Source organism: Cygnus atratus, chromosome 15 (assembly GCF_013377495.2).
Source record: "Cygnus atratus isolate AKBS03 ecotype Queensland, Australia chromosome 15, CAtr_DNAZoo_HiC_assembly, whole genome shotgun sequence".
Taxonomy (NCBI): domain Eukaryota; kingdom Metazoa; phylum Chordata; class Aves; order Anseriformes; family Anatidae; genus Cygnus; species Cygnus atratus.
The window spans coordinates 273,359-298,241 of NC_066376.1; the positions used below are offsets into that span (position 1 = coordinate 273,359).

A 24,883-nucleotide genomic window follows, 5' to 3' on the forward strand; every position below is an offset into this window, starting at 1 on the left:
CTGTGTTCCATATTTGTGTGGTTTCAGTTGTACAACTTAGAATGAAACCTGTTACCGGCACTACAGGGCTTGTCTCCATCCCACAAGCTATCAGTTTAGGTATGTAAATTTCACATGGGTTTCAAGTAGCTGAGAAATCAGTGTAGCACTTCAGGTCTTTTTGCTAAAAAGGTCAGCTGAGTATCTGATCTAGGGCTAGAGTCTGAACTCTCAGCTGGCACTGTTGCTTGGTTTTTGTCCTTTCTTTTGATAGAAGAGTTCATGTCACAGAACCAGGTCACAGGCTGCTATGGTCAAGAAGAGATGGAATATTCCCACAGTCAAAACTAGTGGGAAGGAGTAGTACAAGACAGTTGGGGCAATTTCAGCTTTCATCTGAATTAGAAGTATTAGAAGAATCTTGAATATTTATTTATTTAAGAACTAGGACTTCACACTCTCCAGTTTTCTGTAAAGATGCATTTTCCTTTAAAAAGTGACTTGAAAAAAAGACAATGTTACTGCCAGGTGCCAGAGTGGAGTGTTAGTACTTCTTACCTTGGGTAGAAATGAAAGGGACTCAAGACTTCCATGGCAGAATGTCTGCAGTTCAGCTGACTATCAAAGTACGATTAAGCTTCAGTTTATTTAATTGCTATTAAACTAAGGATTAACTACACTTAGTTACTTTCCTAGTCCCTAACACTGAACTTCTTCCACTTAGGAGACTGGTATCTCTCTTCATGTTACTTTTTTTTTTTTTTTTTAGATGTATTGAACTTTTGGGTTGTCACTTTTACTCCAGTTTTTACTATTATTAAATCCAAGTAGAAGATAACGCTAACCTGATGTTCCAAACATAGTTTGAAGAGCAGTCATGGCACTGTTGAGTGCCACACATAGAGCTGTTTCAGATATACACACACACACACAATAATGAGCCAACAGTTACTCTTTACAAGGAGGTGATATTGAAAACATCAACAAAAATAAAGTGGTTGATGCAACTTCTGTTTACCCACATTTACGCATCCAGGTTCTTTCACCACACTGAAAGAAGGATTTTTATTTATTTTTTAAATCCAGCTCTGGTCTCTGGGATAGTGAAAAACATTCTCATGTTTAAATAGAATTCACTTGGGAAGCATACTAGATGCTACTTTTCCTGACTTTTAATTGCTATTACAATACTAACAAACTTCATGCATGCTTCAAAGTTATGACCACCAGAAACTGACAGAGAAGCTAATATCAAGAGATCGTATGTAGTGCCAGTATTTAACCGGAATGAACAGAACCTGTCCAGGCATCAGAATACAGGACTGACGTGCAGCCTTTCTAAAATTGGGAAACTTATTTAAGTCAGGATCTTCTACATCAACCTAGTAAAAACAAACAAACAACAGTAGAATGTGTTAAATATGATTTGATAAAGTAACATTACTGACACTAAAAATTCAGGCAACTATTTACCTGGCTAGTATTGTGAAGAATTTGTCCTTCATGTGGGTAAAGGTTTTCTGAATCTTGTGGTGAATAAAGACAGACATACTTTCTTCCAAATACCTGTATATATTAAAATAAATGTTTTCCATCTGCCATGAACCTATATATTATTGGAAAGTGACAAGTTCAATTAACTAGCAAACAGTCTAACATACCATACTGTTGGCTACAGCTGGCATTTAACACTAAATAAAAGATATGTTTTTTGTTATTAGTAAAGATGCTGTTATAATAAAAAGTTACATTGGATTATGGGAATCCAAATACCTGCTCCATTGGAGCAGATAAAATTCAAAATACCCGCAAACGCCTCTAACCAAATTGACCAAGTTCAGTGGTCAAGGCACCCAATTTGTGCAATGTTATTTGAGCTCTACAGCCAGAAAGCAATTGTCAGAAGAACTGAGAATACATCAGCAGGCAGAGATACAGGCTGGCAGTGAATGTTAAGCTTCCATGTCCTCCTTTAGCTGTTATTTACGTATCATGATTAAATTAGTTCACAGACTCACAGGCTGGATGAGGTGGGAAGGGACCTCTGGAGGTCATCTGGTCTAACCCCACTGCTCAAGCAGGCCAACTAGAGCAGCTTGCTCAGGGGCATGACCAGACAGCTGAATATCTCAAAGGACAGAGACTCCACACCTCTCTGGCAACCTCTGACAGTGCTCAGTTACCCACACAGTAAAGTTTCCTGATGTTCTGATGGAACCTCCTGCATTTCAGTGTGTGCCCATTGGTTTTTCATCCCATCACTGGGCACCACTGAAATGAGCCTAACTCCAGCTTCTTTGCACCCTTCCTTCAGGTATTTTTATACATTAATATGGGTATTAGTTAGCTCTCTAAAGAACCAAGCATTAGGTGGTATTTTTACTAATGTATGGAACTATGTAAAATGTTAGTTACTGCAAATACTACTTCACCTAACTCTCAATGCATGCACAAATAGATAATCTTATGGGGTAACATGAAGTGGATGCACTTAAGTCTACCCAACATCTTGCTGTTCAGGAAAACCAAAGTCCTTCGGACACTGTAATAGGATCAAGGTTCTTCCCAATTTGGTTCCAAATTCCTTGTGTGGCCTTGGAAAAGCCACTTCTTGTCATTGAATCATACAATCATTTAGGCTGGAAAAGACCCGTAAGATCAACAAGTCCAGCCATCAACCTAACACTATCATGTCTACCACTAAACCCTGTCCCTTAGTGCCATGTCCACATGTCTCTTAAATACCCCCAGGGATGGGGACTCCACTGCTTCCCTGGGCAGCCTGCTCCAATGCTTAACCACCCTTTCTGTGAAGAAATTCTTCCTGGTATCTAACCTAAATCTCCCCTGGTACAACTTGAGGCCATTTCCTTCTTGTAGTGAGGGGCCCAAAACTGAACACAATATTCAAGGTGTATTTGTGCATTGTCATTTTCATTCAGCTGTAGAATGAGGGTAAGTGATGGTTAATCTCAATGACTGGTTGTAGTTAATGATGACATTAAGTTGCATCAGTGACCAATGCAAGAGAATAGTGAAATAATATCTGCCTATTCATTATCTTTCAGTTATCCATCAACTTGTCTGCTGTCCTTGTCTCTAATACTTACACACCATAAGCATTTTTTCTAACTATAGCATTAATGGCTTGCATAGAGTAAGCAGAGTACAGACCTGGGCTAAAAAATTTTGCTGGGGATCCTGATGAAGAGGCGAGATAGTTCCTTCTGGGCCAAACCAAGCATTAATGGTGATGTCATCTTCTTCTCCTTCCCCCAGGCAACAGTAGTCAGGGATACTGATATCCTCTTTCAGTTCTGGGATCTACTCCCATAAAGAAATGAACATTAAAAAGGATATGTACTAACTTGTGAAAGGTGTACAATTCATAGAGTAACAGGGCTTAACACAAAGAAAACAAATGACCTGCTTGTTCTGCAATGGCGGCAGAGAAATAGCTGGGCTGCTGGGAATCTGCAGGACATGTCCTCATGCTTTCTGTCCTAGCAGATTCTGTTGGAAGGAGGTGGAATTAAAAAGGAAAGGGGTTTCTTATACTTCAGAGACCCCATTTGCTTCAGCAGAAACCAGAGAAACTCAGGGAACGACAGAACTACAAGAATAAGCAGGTTTGCTGTTCAAGGAAAAAGAGCAGCTTATCTTTTATACACTAAGCTTGCTTCTCCGTATGATTCCTTTTCCTACCTCCCACCAACCTAATCTCCTCTGTTTAACTGAAATGACATTGCAGATTTGGTGAACGTATCACCACTGAAGTCTGTTTCCTGTCCAAACCTCCTCCCTAACTTGCCTATTGTTTGGGAAAATGCTGCTTTCCAGGTGATATTCCTGTAAGTAAATGCTACATTGTACTGAAACAGCCCTAAAATCAAACACCTTCACCTCTGAAAGGCTTTTGTTTCCACTCCTTTCAGCCAGGTGGAACAAAATCCTTCCTTCAAAACAGCTGGAATAAAAGCTTCAGACTTATTGTCAATTCCTCATAAGCCCTTCCATCTAGAAGAAATGACATTCTCAGGGATGATTTGACACACGAAGGGAACACTTGACTGCAGAGAAGAAAAACATTCACACAGTTTTACCTGATCAAAAAGCTGGTGCTGAGCAAGGTATCCTACACTGTTCTGAAATTACACCAGAGAAAGAAAAATGCATAGTGACATACAGGGTAAGACTTCTTGGTCATTAACGTACTTATAGGTAAGAAGAATTTACTTGTAAGTAAGAACATCTATTTACAATGTACTATTTCAGAGCACTAGAATTGCTTCAACAGCTCACTAGTATAAGGGGTCTTCTGAAATAAGAACTTACATCTATACTGAAATTATAAGAGTGTAGATGCATCTCCACAACCACGGTTGTTGCAGTAACTATTTGTAGCTTCAGATCTTGCAAATGCCAGACCTTTTAATTCAGTACTATGCTTATTGCCTAACCCCACCTTCAGGGCTACCTCCAAGCGTGTTTATTCTAATAAGCTCCAACTAGGCAAATATTCTATACCAGTACACACTGCTGCTTTTGCAAAAGAAAGAAAATTAGAGTAACAGACCTCATTCACAATATACTGGTTGATGAAGTCATTGACAGTCATGAGCTTCTGAGACCATTCCTCATCTGTATATCGGGAACCCAATTCTACAGGGACTGTGCGGCACCCAGCAACTTGACAAAAATAGTCCACGCTGAAATGAAAAAAAGTTCCATCACACTTTTATATTTCTCTTGTTACCATTTTTGAATGTGAGGACAATCAATCAAAATAAATCTTTCAGGGTAATAAAACCACTACCATGAGTTTTTCCCCTCTTAAACCAACAAATCAGAGAGACAAAGGTTAGCAGTAAACAACCCAAGCAGCAAGAAAACAAGTGGTTAATGTCATCTGTGTATTATGCTGCCTGTTTTGTTTTAAAACCTTGTTTACCTCAGTTAATTATTGTTTCCTTAACAGCTACAGAGATTTAAGCAGTTAGTCTCTTGACTACTGATGGCTAATCTTTTTGCTGCCTGCAACCAAGTTTGTTAAATAAAATACTGTTTCTTGTTACTATTAATGCTAGATCAACTGTCTACCAGTGCCAGATTCTGTATACAGGTGCCAGTAATATCCACCCTGGCTAAAGTCAGAGAAATTCCTTTGAAGGGTGATACACATCTCTTCATTGACCATGATATTAATTATATTAAGAAGTTCATCGTTTTAAGTATCTGAAGATAGGCAGAGGAGTACCTTGGCTGCAAAAAAAAAAAAAAACAACAAAAATCCCTAAGAAATAACAATGTTACATATATAATATGTACACATATAAAATGTAGATAACCAATTGTATTTTAGATATATATATACACATGTTAAATATAAAATATATAACAACAATCTACATTAAATTAATGTAGATTTTACCCTTGGCTGTGGAATGGAAGGATATAAGCAATTCCTCAAACTAAGCCTGAGTATTTTCTTCCTTCAAGAGGAATCATGAGCTTTAGCTCACAAATATTTGATTCTCATGACTGGAAATGTTGGCACCGCTGCCTACATTAAACTAATGGCACAATGTTATTACTCACTCCTGAATTCAGGTGTCTGAAACTGAACACTCAAAAGTGCTACTGAGCAAACAACACTACTTGTACTTGTGAATGAAAGAGACAGTTATGCTTTATTCATGCCTCTCTGAAATTAAATTCCCGTTGCACTATTTATCAGCAAATTCTGGGACGTAAGTATCACCAGCATCTGATCTTAAAATGAGAGTAAATTCACCGATATAGTTAATGGTTCATACTCACCTCTAGTTTCCAGTTACGTACAACAACGTGCAGGGAATTTGCCAGGGTTCTCTCCTGCACCAGACCCTGAAAGGAAGAGCTGGATTCCAGTGCAGTCTCTGCCAGCACCTGATTTCCCTGGCACACGGGAGCACTTACAACATGATGTTCTAAACTGATTTGATTCACTTCTAGCATCTACGGAAAAACATTTACTGAGCAAAGACAGTACTGCAGCAGGAAGATACGCCCAACCAAAACCAGCCCTCTCGGTGCTTGCCTTCTGTAGAGGTGTCTACCACTAAAAGGCGCGTCAAGATATCTGATGCACAAAATGATCCTCGTCTTATAAGCACGGGGAAGAACCACTAATTTCTCACCTCCACTTCTTCATACACGGCCAGTGGTCAATAATTCCCTCTAAGACAACAGGCTTTTGTGGAATTAGATAGTTGTCTCTGAAGTGCTCTAGCGAAGGGCAGCGAACGTGTGGAAGCGCTTCTTCTGGCTGCACCACGGGCGCCGGAGGGGGGTCAACCCGGACCCTCTGCAACAGAAACGCCCTCATCAGGGGGCTGCCACCGCGGCTCCCCGCCACCGCCCCACCGCGCCCGGAGCGGGGCCGGGCGGGGAAGGGCGGGACGGCGGGGCCCGGCGGTCCCCGGCGGCGGCGGGGGAGCCCTGGGCCGCCGTACCTTGGCGCTGCCCCCGGCTGCGGCGCGCCGCTTCCCGCGGGGCAGCCGCGCCTGCAGGAGGCGGACGAGGCGGGCGAGGACGTTGTCCAGCACGGAGGCGCCCATCAGCAGCCCCATGTCGCAGAGGCGAACGGCGGGCGCCAGCGGGCGGCAGGCGGCGACCTCGGCCAGCGCGCCGAAGAGGCAGCCGTAGGCGTAGACCTGCCGCCAGGCCTTGCCGACCTCCCGCCACGGCCCCGAGTTCAGCTTCTCCCAGGCGTAGTCGCGCAGGACGTCGCCCAGGCGCCGCAGCTCCGCCGCCGCCCCGCACGGCCGGCCCGGCGCCCCGTAGAGCAGCCCGCGGGCCCGCCGCAGCAGGGGCGGGACGCAGTCGTCCACCTCGCCGCTCAGCGCCAGGGACAGCTCTTCCTCGGCACCGGGCAGCAGCGCCCGCGCCTCCGCCCACAGCGCGCCCGCTGCCGCCATGGCCGCGCCGCCGCTGGGTGCGCGCGGGCACGCCCCGGCGCTGCCGAGCGGGCGCAGCCGCAGCCCGGCGTCCGCAGGCGGGGCGCGGGGCGGGCGGTGCTCGCTGGGCCCGGCCCCGGGGGCCGCGAGAGGAAGCGTCTCGCAGGGCCCGCAGGGGAAGGACCGGCTGTCCAGGTCTACTTACAGCCCAGGTCCCCCTATAGCCCAGGTCTCTGTGAACGAGGTAATAATCGCCAACACTCAATTTAGTTGTCACTTGGGCCCTTCACCTGCAAACCTACTGGAATTTAGTAATCGTGTGATTGATTGGTGCAGCTATTTGTATTAAGGGGGAGTATACACATCCAGTCCAGTTTTCTTTGTGGGGTGTCTTACATGTTAACCACGCATTGATGGTGCGAGGAAGATAGCTCTTTCCAGTCTGCAATCTCTTTTTTCCAAAGTGGGACTGCTGTTAGTGAGCAGATGACTCCTGGAAGACTTGGGGGTTCTTGTAGCCAATGTTGGTCTTAAGTATAAGAAAGAAAGAAAGTATAAGAAAGAAAGCCCACCTGGGGTCTTGCCTTCTGATTTCAGTGATGTGGGAGGAGGCTAGAAGCTTTAGGGAAGTGCACTACTGTGAGGCAACATCTTTTTGGTGGTTTATGTTGCATGCTTTAATCCTTGCTTAAGAAAATATACTTCCTGTGTGGAATATGCACCTTATTCTCCTAACAGACATCACACGGCATCTTTCAAGCCCCAGCTTGATTTTGTAACGTGCCCTGAATGTGTTATCAGTACTTAATGATTAACTGCAAAGAAAATATTACTTAAGCTGAAATTCATCATCCCTGGAGAATGTTTTAGTATCGTAACCCAAAATCTGAAGCAAAATAATAACAAATGAGGAGTTTGTAACTTGTGAAAAATCTTAGAGGTATTGCTTGTGAGGTGTTCGATTTGTCAGACTTGATGCAAAATCCTAAGTTTACAGAAAAAGGTAAAATCATCATTTTTTGTACTGAGATCACTCATTCTTTCTTCTAAGCTCAGTTGTGAGTGCTTTCATAAAAGAATTAGTGGATCTGAGTCCTTCTATTGGTGTTACTTCTAAACCTGATTCTGGGGCCCACAGTTAATGATATTACCTTGACCGTCACTGCTGGAGAAGTAATATCTGCACCAGACATCAAAAAAATGTTCCATATCTTGTCTTGCCTTTGTCTCCACTGGAAAAATCAAGTGTTTGGCCAGTTCAGAATTTAATTATTTGTAGTAATATTCACTTTTACAACATTCACTCCTCCTGCAGCAATCGGAACTTGGGAATTCAGATCCCCAAATTCTAGCAATGAAATTAACCTTAAAAAGTATGGTTGGGGTTCATATATTAAAGCATACAGTACATATGCATTTCATGTTCATGCCTCAGGCCTAGATTCTCTGTTACTAAAGCTAGTACATTTTCAGTTAGAACTTAAAATGCCAGTTGATTTTATTAGTTTGCGCATTTAAAAAGAAATCCTTATATATGCAAATGTTTTAATGGAGTTAACAGGAGCTAACAATATTGTTAGTATTCATTAACATTAGTGAACATCGCTTAGAGCCATTTTTCTCTGAATCACTATTTCCAGCAGTTGATCTAGGCAGAGCTGGCACCTGTAGCTCGTTCATTCTGCAGCATGAGAGAAGGGTGTTCAGGTGGGTTTGTGTCCTGTGGCAGGCACAAGCATACAAGCTGCTGGGCTGCTGCAAGCACCACAACCTGCCATGTCAGGGTTACTAGCGCTGTGCCCATGGTGACTGATATCTGTGATTTTGATGCTTGTGTGAGATGGTGGGTATCTAATCCCCTGCAAGAGTCTAAATGGGGAAGATGCACTCATGAATGGCCTGGGTGGTGTAAGCATTCATTGCTCATCCCAGCAGAGGGTGCCTGTCAGTGTTAGCAGTGGGCTCAGGGATGAAGTGGAGGAAAGGCTGGTGCTGCTGCTGCCCTGCCATGTGTGTTTTAGGGTAAATAGATTGTAAGTGGGACTGTTGGCTGGTACCTTCCATGAGAACTACATTCGTTTAATGCTCTTCCTAGCCTCCTCCCAGCCACCCACTCCCCCCCCCAAAAAAAAAAAAAAAAGTGCAATGTGCCCTGTGGTCCTCTAGTGAGAGTGTAAAATGATGATTGCCATGGCAGCGTTTGTTATCATGACTGACTCTGATTTTCCATTACAGAGGATGAATGGTTGTCTCTTCCTCTGGAAGAACAAAAGAATAAACTCATAAGACTTACAGATTTTGGATGTCTTCCTGGCTGCCTCTACCTGCTCCTTTGGACAGGAGATGAATAATATTGATTAATAATACATAGATAATTAATTATTGCACAAGAATTATTTTCCACAGATAAGCAAATACTTCCTGCTCAAGAGTGACAGAGCCACGCATTTTGATTGTATCTTGGAGTCAAGCATAACTGTAAAGCAAAAGTGTAATGATGGATATGTCTTTATCAACCTGTTCCCTGCATTGTGTTTTTATCACTGCCATCTGCTCTGCTCAGAGTGGCAGCTGCCAGGTCTCACAAATAGCGCTGTCATGTACTTTCATGTAGAACAACATACTGTCATAATTTCTCTGATATTACTAGATGGAATAGCTTTAAGTGAGATAAGGTGGCATTTTGCTTGGCACTTCGGAGTGCATTTCATTGCAGTATGTGTAGGACACACAATGTTCTTTCTGGAGCAGGCTATAAAAGCACACCAAGTTCTACTTTCAGAAATCATTGGAAAATACTTCTTTTCCAAAAATCTTATGTAACATCCATCTGGAACATACGTGGCAGAGCTAAGAAGCAAATGAGACATAGTCACTATTAGTATTGCTTACATATGTAGCCTTAATTACCTTTGCTGAATGGAAATTGCGTAAGTTAGACTATTTTTAAAATTCAATTATTTCTCTTTTTGCTTATATCAGTTTGAATCTCCTTCATATTTGCAAACATGTTCTGACAGCTTCTTCAACGTTAAATGAAACAAAAAATCTTCACAAGAAATCTTTACAAAATTCTTTATGGCAGTAGGTACTCCTCCTGTTGTCTCAGCTGGACCCTAGGGGACCCTAGGTGTGTGTGTGTGTTGGGGGGGGGATAATTTTATTCCATGAAGTGTCCAGTCTAAGCTGTTCTTCTAGGCTCTCTTGAGTAATGGGAGAGAGAGATGTCTTTAGAGAGGGATTCTTCCCAACCTGAGATGGGGTAGTTAGGGTGGACAAGAAAGCTGAGTAAATTGCTCTATGTGGGTGTCTGTTTCTCTCCTCAGGCTATAGAAGGAAGCTAAAAGACTACCTTAGATGACCTTCTTGCCTTTTAGGCAGATAAATGTATCACAATCACAGAATGGCTGAGGTTGGAAGGGACCTCCAGAGATCATCTAGTCCAACCCCCTTGCTCAAGCAGGGTCACCTAGAGCATGTTACACAGGATTGCATCCAGGTGGGTTTTGAATATCTCCAAAGAAGGAGACACCACAACCTCTCTGGGCAGCCTGTTCCAGTGCTCTGTTACCTGAACCATAAAGTTCTTCCTCATATGGCAAGGTGTAGGTGAGGTGAATGACATACTGAATATGAATCAACATATCCTCTTGTTCTGAGTGCTTGCTTGCTTGTGCGTGAAGTGTAGCAAAATATTTGGGGTAATCTACCTTCACAGAGATGTCTACTTAAGATTAATGGGATACATCCTCTTTTATATATTCAACTCATTCTTTTGGATGTGTGCTTAGTGTGGTTTTTACTACACAGGTAGTACCAATGATTTCCAGAGTAAGTAGAACCACAGAATGACTTGGGTTGGAAAGGACCTTACAGACCATCTGTTTCCACCCCTCTGCCATGGGCAGGGATACCTCCCAATAGACCAGGTCACCCAAAGCCCCATCCAGCCTGGACTTGGGCACTGCCAGGGATGGGGCATCCACAGCTTCTCTGGGCAGCCTCTTCCAGTGCCTTACCACCCTCTGAGTAAAGAATTTCTTCTTAATGTCTAATCTAAATCTCTCCTCTTTTAGTTTAAAGCTGTTCCCCCCTTGTCCTGTCACTATCTACCCACGTAAAAAGTTGTCCTCCGTCTTTTCTATAAGCTCCTTTAAGTACTGAAAGGCTGCAATGAGGTCTCCCTGGATCCTTCTCTTCTTCAGGTGGAACATCCTCATCTTTCTCAGTCTTTCTTCTTAGGAGTGGTACTCCAGCCCTTTGATCATCCCTTGTGGCCTCTTGTGGACCTGCTCCAACAGGTCCATGTCTTTCTTATGCTGGGGCCCCCGAGAGCTGAATGCAGTGCTCCAGGTAGGGTCTCATGACAGCAGAGTAGAGGGGGAGAATCACCTGTAGAGACAAGAAGGTTGTGTGAGACCATAATCAAAAGCTTTACACAAATCAAGGCAGGTGACATTTGTTGCTCTTCCTTTGTCCACCAATGCCATCACCTGTTGTGGAAAGTAGTTGAGCAATCTCTTCTTTCTGTCTTAGATCCTGTTGTTCCTTAGTTCCTTAGTTGTTCCTTAGTTCCTTGCAAGGAATGAACCACAAGGAAGGAAGGAACATGGTGTATAGCTCAGAGAACATACCTGCCTGTTTCAGGCAGGTCTCTTATAGGTGTGGTGTAAAACTGTGACACCAAATCTGTCTGTTCACTGGAAGAGGTCCAAGGAAAACTGATTTAGGATATTTCTTCTGTCTTTTGAGCACTGGGGAAAAAACACCCTTTCTGATCAGGAAAAAAAAAAGTTGTGATAAAGAAAGTGGAATATTTATTCTTGATTCTTGTGTCATTTTCTTTTTGAAGTGTGATAGGATGTAAAGTACTGAACAGCTGATCAACAGTATGACGGATGGAAGCAAAGAGAGCTTGCTAGTCAGCCTGTTTGGAAAGGTGTGGTAGGCGGAAAGCTTTTTTGACAGACGTGTGAAAGAAGCTCAGCCCATGACTCCTTTAAGTTTCTCTGCCTCATCCAAATGGATGTTTCGTTTTGTCACTTCTTTGTCAGCCAGCAGAGCAGAGGCCGTTTGAATTATGAATTGCAATGGCAAGCAGAAAACCAGGCCAGAGAAAAGTCTCTTGACATTTAAGTGTAGTTGTGCTCTCTATAAATTCAAATCTTGCATATCATTCCAGTAGTTCATTTCAAGAGCTGATAAAGGCTCCTGTCATTGTACTGATCTTGAGTATATACCAGATCACCTTTTTATCCTAAGGGTGGGAAAATCATTTTTATAAACCACACATTATATATGCATACGTACCATGAGAGGAATATATACATAAACACTTTTTTTCTTCCCCCCAAGATTTACTAAAGTCATTTGAAACTTCTGTTTGATTTATCACCTAGACTGGGGCTATAAATGCTGCATGAATTTGTTTTTGTACTCTGCTTTAAGTATATTTAGAAGTGTACACAGTAATATGTGTTCATACATCACATTCTTATTAATGAGCACTCTATAATTATTGGTTGTATTGACTTTTGTTTCTCTGAATATTTTTAAAAGATATTTTAAAGCCTTTGCTGGAGTTTGCATGTGCTTCAGAAATTAAATTTAGTCTGTGATTTTATTACCCTTTTTATTTAATTTATCTTAACTGTTGCTTTCAAGCTGTGAGCCAGCTGTTGACTTTGAAAAAACATTGTTCAATTTGAAAGGAGCATTTTAAAGCTTAATGTAATGGCTGTAAGTAATCACTACAGCAATTATATTCTCTGGTGTTGTGCGTCACAGTAATATTGGAGGTTGTGAGAAAATGCTGGAGAGAAACACATCAAGCTCAGACTTTTCTGTTTTGCCTGTGATGTCCAGCACCTATATATAGGTTGGTATTATTTGGTGTGAATCGTAGCAGAAAAAATGAAACTCCACTCTGTTGCGATGCTGCATGTGCTCAGCAAGAAACAGGAGGTTTTTTCTTAGCATTGCTCTCTATCATTTTTCTCAAGCTGGGCATACTTTTTTCTTTCTCCATGCTGGCAGATTGTAGATGGATGCTTGCTGCAGTGACAGAAATGCTTGTTGCTCTGCTGCCTCTTCCTGACTAGTTCCAAGATGTGCTTTACACAAACTGGAATTTTGTTTTTGACTTTTCTTGAGCAACTGTGTATGGTGCGGGCGGTAGCAAAGCTCCTCACAGATTACGCAGCGTCTGGCCAGAGCTGGAGTGCTTGACATGCTGCAAAGTCAGCTCACACTGCCATTGTGCTCAGAAGATTAGCAGCTACTTGTCATGGTGAGGAGAATTAATAGAAAGTTAAGGGTGTGTTTTCATACATGCTCTGGGAAGGCGTGTCCTCCATTTGTGAGCAACTCCCTTGTTCAAGCAGGCTGGAACCACTGGGGAAGAGAACCTTCTGGGTCACTGCGGTGAAGATGAGAGAAGCAGCATGCACTCGGTATCCCTTTGTGTTGTAAAAAGCCATGAAAGTGCTGTGCAGATTCCCCTGTCCTGGAAATTCTCTCCACAGTGAGTTAAAAAGAAATGTAATATGCATCATCCTTGAAGTGGGCTGCATTTCTCAGTGAGTGACCTAACTTTGTTGTACACACAGCTTGTGTTTGAAAACCGCAGATTAGAGTGGTGCTTAAAAAAGGTTGTCTGCCAGGTTGCACAATTGCGCAGTACCTAGCCCTTTCTTTGCTTTTGGCAGTGTATGTTGCACGGCGGGTTCAAGTCACCTACCACGCTATACCATCACTTCCAGTTAACAGCTTTGTGAAGTAATAGTACAGCTGGGAAAGACCCAGTGGAAAGCCTTGGTTGAGCAATGTACTAAACCTTGCCAAATTTACTTTGTAGCAAGATCCTTTGGAAGAAGAATCTTATGACAGCGAGATCTGAGCCAATGCAGTAATAGGGACAATAACAGGAAGGCAAACATGCAGGGAGCTGCAGGCATTGGGAGCCTGGGACAAGATGGGAGACCAGGCTTACTCCTGAGGCAAGATTACTGGTGATAGCGATGTTTGGTTGCTGAGGAAGTATAGATGATGCATTTGGTAGTGGGTTTTGTGATGGCACTTGTAATGAATGGTAGTCATGGTGTTATGATTGGGATGATTCTTCAGGAGCTAGTCCTACTTTGGTATTGGTAACACACAGCTAGAATGACCTGTACTTTACCCTAAAATAAAAATAAAAATCAAGGATAACATGAGAGTGAAAGAATGCCCACATGTACCTTCATGTGAGCACAGTATGCATCTGCATGATGTCTGTGGCAAAATGAACTCTGAAGAAGTTTCCTGTTCCTCCCTCTGTGTGTAGTGCACTGATACAGAACCTAAGTATTCTTCAGAGGTCAAGTATACCACTTCCCACCAAATGTAGTAGAAGCTGAGCTGATGACTGTGCATTTGGCACAGAGGGATGGAGACAGAATCCTGATGTGACAAGGCCAGTATGACTTGTGAATTACATCATATACATATATGTATGTATGCATAAATAAGACATTCAAAGAAGCTAACTGCTGGGATGGAGATAGACATGCAACAGCATGTTCTGGAAAGTTAAAAGTTCAATCAGCATTCCAAGGTATTATTTAATGTAGCAGAATGAAATCCTTTGGGTGCAGCAAATGAGACACATGAAGTGTAATGCCCTGTGAAATCACAAAGATCCACTTTGAACAGATGGAAAAAAAACAAAACAAAACAAAAGAAACAAACAACTTTAATACAAAAGCGAAAACTGATAGCCTCTGTCTTTGATAATCCAAATGCCAGGTTACACTTTAACAGTGGCCATTACTGTCTATAAAGTATATTTCAGTTCTTAAATGCTCTTGCTGGATTGTCATTATATAGAATTTAAAGTGATGAATATATTCTTCTGTCTTCTTCACTCTAGGAAGTTAAACAAAGTCTGTGACAAATGGCTCCCAAGTTACACATGCTATTTCAGTCTGTACCTGTTCAGCTATTCTGAGAGTGGAACTGAAACCTTGCTTTAAAGCTGTTTTTAGGAATCCCTGTGGTGGGGGATGTTAGGAGCTGCATGAGTGGGCAGAGATCAACAGCTCATTGCCAGTGGCAGAACTGCAGATTGGCATGCTAGAGCCAGGAAGCTTTCCTGTGCCCTTAGAGAAAGGGCCATTATCATGAATATATGACAGAGCTCCTCATTGCACCACTTACGACCTTTCTGGTATGCACCTGAGCTGAGAGGAATGGAGGCACCTCTCCCAGCTGGCCTGTGCTGCTCAGTGTGGCTTCAGGCAGGATTTCATGGGAACAACTGGCTGAATATTCCCTGGATAGGCCAATGCTGGCATATGGGAAGGCTCCATGTATATTAGTCATTGCAACCTAATTAGGGAAAACCTGGAGACAGCATGGGCAGAGGGTGTGAGAGGGGAAAGAATCCAGTGTCTTGTTCTTTTAGGAAAGAATGTAGTCAGTAGCATGCGAGTAAATGTGATGCACTGAAGACTTAAGACTTCTGTGGAGAAAGGTATGTCTCATAAATCCCTTGGAGTTCTCTGAAGGAGACAGCAAATGCAGGACAGAAAAAAAATGGATTTTTATATTCTGCTTGGATTTCCCCAAATAATTCAAGAAAGTTCCTAGTCAAAGTCTTCTAAATACAGCAAGCAGCTATGGGATAACAGAACATATCCCCAGATGGACAAGGAACTCAAAAAGCGTAGGAGTAAATGGTCAGTTTTCATGGTGAAGGGAGGTCACCAGTGGGATCCTCTGGGGATCTGTGCTTCAGCTGTTTGACATACTTATACACGCTCTGGAGAAAAGGGGGAGCAATGACTGCATGTTTGCTGACAATACTCGGCTATTGAAGACAGTAAAAATATGAGCTGAATGCAGAGATCTGTGGAAACCCATCTGTATAGTGAGTGACTGATCTGATATAATTCAGTGTAGATAAATATAAAGTGATGAACAGAAGGAGAAACAACCCTAAAAAACTGTACATTACATGTACAGTAATGAGTACAGCAGTGATTGTTAAGTAATGGATAAGACTTAGGATTGTAATGAATACTTATATGGCAGTGATGGCCTAGTACTCAGCAGTAATCCAATAGTAAATAACAATATATAAATCAAATAGTAAATAACATGTCAGGTGGTCTTAGAGAAGGAGCAAAACAGGTAACATGATTATGTCCTTGCATAAATTCCTGGTGCTGCACACCTTGAACACTCTATGAAGTGCTGTTCCCCCTTTTCAGAAAGCAGAAAACAGAACTAGAAAATGTTAGACAAGAGTCACAAAGATGATCAAAGGTCTGTATCTTTTTTTTGTTTGTTTGTTTGTTTGGGGGAAAGCTTTGGCTTGGAAAAAAAGACAGTTAAATGAAATATGTGTCTATAAAATCATGTGGAATAGGAAGAAGGAGGAAGGAATGATTGTTCACTGCCTTTGTTTGTGAAGGAGCTGGGGATGGGGGGAAAGACATGATAACACATCAAATTCAAAGCAAAAATAAAAGGGGCTACTTATCCACATTGTGCATAGTGGAGCTGTGGAACTCCTTGCACGAGGATGTTGTAGGTGCTAAAAATTTACAGGAGTTCAAAAAGTGACAGCATACAATTGTGGAAGAAAAAGCCATTTGTGAACATTAAATACCAAAGACCCACCCCTCTCTGTCTCAGGAAGATTGGGAGCTGCATGCACATTGCTGGAGGCTGAGGTTATATTGCTGTGGTCTTTTCTAATTCGTACATTCTTCTCTAAATGTTCTTCTTCTCTTGTCTGTTACCAAAACCAGGATATTGGGCTGATAGACTTTAGGTTTGAACTCATGTGGCCACTCTTATATGTCCATATTATTCTAAATTTGACACATTTTAGGTAAGAAATTGCATATGATAGAGTTTGATGTTTAGGTCCAATATTTTTTACTGTTGCTTTATCTCTAAAATTTACCTCTGAATCTTCAGAGATTACTGCAGCCTCAGGCTGTGTTGTGTTTTGTGCTTGCAGTGAAGGTTGTGTTGCCAGCCCTGAAAGCCAGATCTAAAGACAGGAGACAAGTGCTTTGCTGCGTAGTTTTCAGATTCCACTGGAGATCAGTAAGCAAGCCCCTGATCTGGTGATGTTTTGCTGACTGAGGTGGAGGAAGAAAGAGGAAGGAGAGGCTCAGTCAGCATTTGGGATCCGTTCTGAATTCTCTGTGAGAAAGTCACTGGGGCACTGGGAGTGTTTATGGAAACTTCTGTGCAGTGGATGCTGTTTCTAAGCCTATGTGTTTTTTGTTGAGTATTCCTAATGCTTGTGCAAGGGGATAACACCCTGCTAGCACTGAGGAAACCAGATGTTCAGCAGGCTGTGTCCTTTCTAGATGGAAATTTTCAATGAGTTAATGGGACACGGAATCCAGTCTCCACCACTCCCATACCTTTGCACGCTTTGGTCTCTGAAGTACAAGAATCATGGGGGTAAGTTCAGGCTTCCTCTCACTCCATGGCTGTGTTCCTGCCAGGGTGGAGCCAGCTTCCCAGCTTTTCCTTAGCAGGAATCTTCCCACTTACATGCCTCAGAAATAAATCCTGTGAATTTAATTAATCACAGTTTACATAGCAATAACCTTTGGAATACTTTTTACGGGCAAATAACAGATATCCCCTGCTGTGGAGGGATCTGCTGGTTCCAACATTCAATTATTGCATAATCTACTTCCCATTAAATGATCACAGAGTGAGACCAAATGAAACCAAAAGCAGGGGGAATAATTAGCAGCTATTTTGTATCTGAGGCATGGACATGTCTTCTTAATTTTGTTCAGAAGTCCGAGCAGTTAGAGTGCGTTATTTTGCTGCTGCAGAGGGAGTGTCTGTCTGGCAGTGTGGAGCCGTGTACAGGGACCTGAGCTCACTCTCGGTACTAGGAGGCTTACTCCCACGGAGGTTCCACATGGATGAGGCTTCTCAGCCTCTGGTCCCTGACCGAGTCAGGCCCCCTTCCTTGCTGTGTCTGGCTGTAAGCTGTGCCATGAGGGGGCCTGGGAATGCCTGGCTGCAAGATTTTCTTCAGCCCCTCCTCTCCTACCAGGCAAGCTCAGAGCAGCTGTGAACAGTCACAAGTATATCACTTTCTTGTGAGAGAGCAAGGAGTGCCATTATCACCTAGTGCCTCTGACAGAAGAGAAAGTGAAAAAGACTTGCTCAGGGCTGCACAGTATTTCTGCAACATGGCAGGGCTGGGCATGCACAGGGATTCTTGTATCTGTTGCTGGGAGTTATCAGCCCTTTGCTCACGCTGCAGCAAGACAAGTCTTTTTACTGAAGTAGCCCGGCAACCAACTGGTCCTGGCCTACGGCCTTTGGAAAGGTGACATGCTAGCCCATTTAGCAGTCACATACTGCATCACGACATGTGTATGGAGAACTGCTCCAAAAGAGGTAATGTCTGGCTGAGAAGTGCTTGCACAAGAGCACAGTCCAGTCCCCTCACTGTGATTATTCGAAGCACTAGTGTATTCTTCCCAGTTTATGTTTCCTTTTCCTCCCTTGTCTTTTTTTTTTTTTAATAGTGTTGTATTCTATCTTGTAATTACTTCTTTAATCTGTAATGTTGCTGCCTGCCTGACTCCCGCAGCTCCTGGCTGCCTTCAGGACCAGCACTGTAAACAAGTCATGGTGTCTCTCAACAGCAAGGTTCCTGCTGAAATAACTCCCTATATAAATAAAAGGCAAATTAGATATTGTAAAAGAACTTTAAATAACATCTGAATTCCTAGGGAGCTACATCTTACATCTCTGTTAGGGACAAATGGGTTCAACATAAGTAATACTCCCCTGGAATGAAAAATAAAGAAATGTTGTTCACCAGTCTCTGTGGGCTGGAATGAGAATAGACTTTGGTGATAAATAAAAGCAAAATGCAAAGATGTCCCTGGGTGGCAGATGGAAGCAAAAGATTTAAATATCGTTGGACTATAAGCACACTATCTCTGAAATGTGCCTTAGCTTGCCTCCAGATATCTGCTTTGGATATGATGGGTCTAGCTTTTTCTCTTGTGTAATGGGAAGAAGCTTAAAGCCCTTCACTGAGACAGCATTATTGGCAGTCCTTTGCAGCACATGCTAGACTATGATCTTCCCAGACAGAGTTGCACCTTTCAAACACAGACTTGTGCTGAGTTTTTAGCTCTTTAATGAAACATAATTAGTTGAAATTCTCTGAATTTCTTTCAGGTCTTCGCTCATACTGATGTAATGCTAAAATATTCCCTTGTTCCCACTTCATGTGATCCATTCATGTTTGCATTTTGATTGTTATGTCTCTGTTGTGTGTTGTTTGATACTCATCCCTTCTCCACACCTACTTCAGGTGTTTATGACAGGACAAGCCCCAGACAAGCATGTTCATCTGCTCCTGGTGTTTCTTCCTCTCCTCTGCATGAGATGTCCTTCTTTCCAGTTCTGAGAAAACTTATTCCTATCACTGGGTGCACCAACTAGCTTGCTTTGGTGCTTCCTAAGCAATGAAGTCCTCTGTCAAAGTAGAACCTTCCAGTGTTTCAAGTCTGTGACTGTGATCAAACCACTGAGCTCACTATGATCTAAGTGTGATGGTGTATGCCATCAGGGAATGCCAGTATGTGCCATATTAAAAGTTAAGGGTTGGACTAGATGATCTTAGAGGTCTTTTCCCAACCAGAATGATTCAATGATATACTCTGCATCACAGAATCATAGAATGGCTTGGGTTAGAAGGGACCTTAAAGGTCGTCTAAGCCCAACCCCTGTGCCATAGACAGGGATGCCACCCACTACAGCAGGTTGGCCAAGGCCCCATCCAGCCTGGCCTTGAACACCTCCAGGGATGGGGCATCCACAACTTCTCTTCAAAACCTGTTCCAGTGCCTTACTACCCTTACAGTGAAGAATTTCCTCCTAATGTCTAATCTACATTTATCCTCCTTTAGTTTAAGACTACTCCCCCTTGTCCTGTCATTATCTACCCGAGTAAAGAGTCCTTCTCCATTCTTTTTATAAGACCCCTTGTCAGAGATGAAACAGGGAGTATTGCTTTTGCTGTTCTCCTTCCATCCATTATACACCACCCCAGTTACACACAAAGGCTATAGCTACTTCCACGGTTGCCCTTCATCTTCCTTTGCATCTCCTGGGTGCATGTTCTTCCTGAAGAAAAGCTGATTCTTGCTTCTATGCGCCTGGGCCAAATATGAGAGTATTTGGTAACCTTAGAAAAAGCTCTTCCTTTTGAGGGGCACTGTCTTTACCTTGTGCCACTTAGCCCAGTGACCTAAAAACCTCTGCAGGGCTCTGCAACACGAGTGGTTTTGCTCTGCTCACCACATGGCTTCCAGAAAACGGGTGCTCTGCCTCTGCCAAGTGTGCCTCCGGGACCCCCCTGCTGCACTTTGCACACTGGAGTGACATTGGGGAAGTGATTTCAGGAGCTTGTTGCTAAGGGTAGATGCTCTTAATCCTCTGTTTTGTTTCTCTTCACATAGAGATAACATTTTTCTTCTTTGCTAAAGTGAAGTTCTTGATGTTCCTGTTTATGAAAACCAAGCCCAAATTATTCTCTACCTAGCAGGCTGGTGCTGCACCCTGAAAATGAATTAATAGCAGCTCCTGAAGAGGGCAGCATGGTTAGCTCATGCTCCTTCCCATGGATTTATATTCCAGCCATGTCTAAGGCAGGGCTAGTAAAATCTAGAAGAGCATTGAAGGAATTGGTAGTAAAACTCTAGGTTCTGTGATAAGATGCCTGGACTGAGCAGACAGAGTTATCCCCCTTCCTGTTACTGTGGGAGAATATGTGTCTCACCAGCAGTTGTGCTACCTTGCCACAGGCTGTCTGACATGAAAATAAGTGGTGCCTGTGTGACCTGTCTACAGACTGGTCTTTCTCTGTTGTCCAGTGGAATGCACACACACAGAAGAGAACATTTAGGAAACCCCAAATATTCCCCTCAGTTTAAAAGACTGACCCCACATATCAGATGGATTTGATGATTCTAGAATTAATTATTGAGCACTGATGTTGTACTCCATTCTGTGGAACGTACACAAAATAACAAAATGAAAACACAAAGCCCCTAAACCAGAAGCTTGTACAATGACAGCATATGAAGTGCTTTTCACTAAAAGGAAGACATTTTGAGATGCAAGGGAAAGGATCAGCTTATAGTTAACAAATCCTGGGACTTTGGTGCCTGACTGTCTACAAGTGATGAATGAACAGCTTTTTTTTTTTTCTTTTTTTTTCTTTTTTTTCCTTTTTTTTTTTTTCTTTCCCCAAAGCAGAAGCCAGGATGGAAGTCTGGAAAATCCAGTGGAAGTATTTGTGACATCCACATTAATACCAGATGAACTAATCAGGATTAATGTTAGTGGGAGTAATACCAGTGGATATCACAATGATTAGGCTATTATTATAATGAGTTTTCTGGGGAGGGTGATGACAGCTGATTTATATACTATACACGTATTTCTTCAGTGTATCCAGATGATAAGCAGCTCTGGCCCTTTGCTGAAAGAATTGGGGACTTTTTGTTATTCCTGAAGTTGCCCAGAACGTGACTCTTTGACTAGTTGGCTATCCAAAAAGATATGGGACAGGAAGAGAGAGACAGCTGAGTAAAGAAAAATTATGGCTGTTTTTTTCATTCCTTAACTGCTTGGAGAGAGCTGTAGTGAACCTAGCCCTGAGAAGTTTTCCAGCCTCACTGGGAAAAATGAGGAGAACTCTCTCTGGAGATGTGATTGTGGGGACAAGAACCAAAGTTCTCACAGGCAGTAAGGTAATGAAGTGACTGTTGTTTTGTTGCCAAGCCCTATCTCTCTGCTATAAAGGCATCCACAGCTGTTTTCTGTTCTGGGATTCAGAAGAAAAACTTCCAGTGGTAAAAACAGTTTCCCACATGGTATATGTGTACAGAATTTGGCCACAGAAGGCCATCATCTGACTGTGCTAGGAGTCACTGTCGTGTGTGATAGAGATTGTACAGAAAAAATAAGGAATTTAGTAAGAAAAAATAGTTGAAATTCTCTGTGCGTGGCATTTCATCCTTTGCTACTTTTTTTGTCTTTGCTAAGCACTGAGTGTAACTGTTGCTGCGTATGATGCCTGGTCACTTCCCCATAGGTTTTCCACCGTCTATGTAGGCTGACAAGAGATAAGGAGTTCTGGTGTTCTTATGCAAAGCCTATTCAGCCAATGTGTCATCAAATTGTTCATAAAAAATTTCTTCTTCTTTGGAACTGACATCAGAGAACAGGGAAACTACTCAGTAGCTTGTTGAGGATGCAAAAATGATGCAGCATTTGAAGTTCTTGTGGTAAATATTGAGGCTCTTTTATCGGTTTGTTGACAGAGTGACCAGACCAGCAACTGCTGAAATTCCTTTTTTCTCCTTTCTGCTCTCCAGTTGAGTCATATCTGGATCCTTTCCAGACTCCCATTATGTATCTTAGAAGCTATGTGGTGCCTGCATTCCATCTACAGGCTCGGTAGTTAACTAAACAAGTTTTTACCTTTGATGCCTACCTTGAGAAGGCTAACTCAGTATTACTGTTATTCTCAGTTCTATAATCACTTTTAAAAATGAAATCAAGTGTTTGGTAATAATAATAATGATTTTCAGTATGAGACAGAAAAAATGAAAATAAGTTCAGAACATTTCATTATGGATATTTCAGCTGCTTCTCTCTCAGACAGGACTGTTCATTTGTTCCAACTGCTATGTGCTTTGCATGCTAAGACCTGGGCAGCTAATAAATGAGAGAATGCTACAGAAGCTGAGCAACCCTTGTTCGTTCTGATTCCTGTGGCAGGTTAAGGTTGAATAGTGAGTTAAAAAGCCAAGGCTGACATTACTGCCTAAAAATGAAGTGCCACGTATTTCAACTGTACTTGTTTGGGGGTACAATAAAATCCAAGGCAACGTCTTTCTGGTGATAAAGTCCTGTGTGTCTTTCTGTTTCACATTGAGAAATGAGTTTGGAACAAGTTACCAGATAAAACACAGCCCAAAAAATTCCTGTGCCATGGGAAAGAGCACTGTGCTCTGCAGCAGGTTAACAGGCTCTTTTTCTTTTTTTCTTTTTTTCCCTGTGGAAATATCATCATTCCTTTCCTGTCACCATAATCCTGAGTCCTTGGGTGACAATGCAGGTGTGCTAGAGCCAATGCTGCTTGCTCAGCCACATCTCCATCCAGGAACTGATGACAGATGCAGAAGAACTGAGCACAAGGGGATGGGACAGAAGTGCCCTTGTGCTGGCTGAGCTTCTTATTTCTGTGAATTCAGAGCAATCTAGATGAAGTGTTGGTTTGGAAATATTAGTTTGGAAATACACCTACATACACCTAGGGTTAATGTGTTATCAGTTTTATACCAGAGAGCTTTCTTACATACCATCTAGATACACAAACATATTTTTATGAGAAATGCCCCCCATCAGTACTTCTATTTTATTTTAAATAACTCAAATCATGAAGGGCAGCTGGTAATCTACATTAAAGCAACCCTCTAGTGTGCTACATTGCCCGTTGAATGGTTAAATACCCCAGAGGTTCTTGTGCAGCTTTGTTGAGGTGATTGTGTCGTCTTCATGTGCATCTCTGAGAGTTTCTTGGCCAGGTCCAGAATGCAGGCCAGACTTGATTAACAATTGCCTGTGTTCTGAACTTACTCTGTTTGATTCTTGAATTCATCTATTCTTTAAACTTTGATTAGAGGGACATTTTTTAGAGGAACCCCAGCTTTCTCCCTCTGCCTCCAACACCAGAAAGACTCTCCAGGGTCTGTTTACTTTGACATAAAAAATGGCAGCTTCTTCCTCCTCACTGGTCCCCAGTTCATCACAAGGTGCTGCTATTGAACATTTGTGCTTTTGTTGTTTCACAGATGTTCCCCGAAAAGCTGAAGAAGCAGTCATTGAGTAAGGACACTTTGCAGGAAAATAGAAGTTAACTTTTTGATGAAGTTCATGAGAAACCTTGACTTCACTGCAGCATAACAAAGCCACGTCACAGCATCTTCAATTTTACAAACACATTTGTTCCTCCAGTTCTAAACCCACCCCCAAAATTTATGCCCAAGTAGCAAACTTCTCTGGGGACTTTCACTTTCTCCCCATGCTCATGTTCCTGTGCGTGTGTACAGGACAAGCAGTTCTGATTAAATGTCAATATCTGAAAGACATTGTCTTAGCTAGTCCAAGAGGGATGTTTGAATCACAGTGTTTTGCAGCCCTCATAAAAAAAACATCATGACAACTACCCAAGTAACAACCTGTCCAGCCCCAGCTTTCATGATAAGGCAGTGGAGAGTTTCAGGGAACTTCCAGGTGTTTTGCTTAGCCAGATCTGAACACCAAGGTTTGAGTGAACACCAGGCTCCGGAATACCAGTGACACACTGCACAGATAAAACTACTCAGAGTCCTAGATTCGGGAGTTAGCTGAAACATGCCTCAAGGCAGAGTTGAGGTCAAGCGTCAAGAGTAGATTGTCAGAATGCAGCATCTGGAGACCCCAGGGCTTAATTTCCTGGAGCGGTTCTCTGTGTTCAGAGACCAAAGCAGACATTACATCACCTTCCCTCCCTCTGAGCCCTTGCATTCATCATCACCATTGCCTCGCTGAAGGTTATAGGATGTCATCTTACACTGTTTCAGAGGTTTTCTCTTTACCAACAGGAAATCTCCAGCCTTGGGGTGAACAAGTTGCCTCCCTTTTTTATTAGTGGAGGACTTACAAAAACATGTTCATATTTTAAATATGGTCGAATGACATCAATAGTAATAATTACTGCATGCATCAAAGCTTTCGAGATTAGCCACAGATCATGCATCTAAATAGCAAATGGTTATAATAGCTCCATACGTGGAACATCAAAGTCTGAGGAAACATTGCTCTGTTATAAAAAATACATCAGAATGATCATCCCACTCCAAGAA

At 42.4% G+C, this 24,883-nt stretch overlaps 1 protein-coding gene and 1 long non-coding RNA gene across 6 annotated transcripts in view; one reads left to right on the forward strand and one right to left on the reverse strand.

Moving 5' to 3' along the window:
• Nucleotides 1-1,129: 1,129 nt before the first annotated feature.
• On the reverse strand, nucleotides 1,130-6,981 carry KDM8 (lysine demethylase 8). 2 transcript variants are annotated; one of them, XM_035563287.2, is made up of 7 exons: nucleotides 6,474-6,981; nucleotides 6,159-6,325; nucleotides 4,556-4,688; nucleotides 4,083-4,124; nucleotides 3,154-3,303; nucleotides 1,453-1,545; nucleotides 1,130-1,361 (listed from the first exon to the last, which is right to left on the reverse strand). In XM_035563287.2, the coding sequence occupies exons 1-7, from the start codon at nucleotides 6,936-6,938 to the stop codon at nucleotides 1,197-1,199; spliced, it is 1,215 nt and encodes a 404-aa protein (XP_035419180.1). In that variant the 5' UTR covers nucleotides 6,939-6,981; the 3' UTR covers nucleotides 1,130-1,196. The 2 variants fall into 2 exon arrangements, with proteins under 2 accessions (XP_035419180.1, XP_035419181.1); XM_035563288.2 differs by lacking the exon at nucleotides 4,083-4,124 and having other exon boundaries at nucleotides 6,474-6,980.
• A 28-nt stretch (nucleotides 6,982-7,009) lies between these two features.
• The window catches only part of LOC118256442 (uncharacterized), a 153,944-nt gene continuing 136,070 nt past the window's right edge, over nucleotides 7,010-24,883 (forward strand). For all 4 annotated transcript variants that reach the window (XR_004781232.2, XR_004781234.2, XR_004781233.2 and 1 more), the window contains exon 1: nucleotides 7,010-7,161. This is a non-coding gene — a long non-coding RNA (uncharacterized LOC118256442). The remainder of the gene's footprint in view (nucleotides 7,162-24,883) is intronic.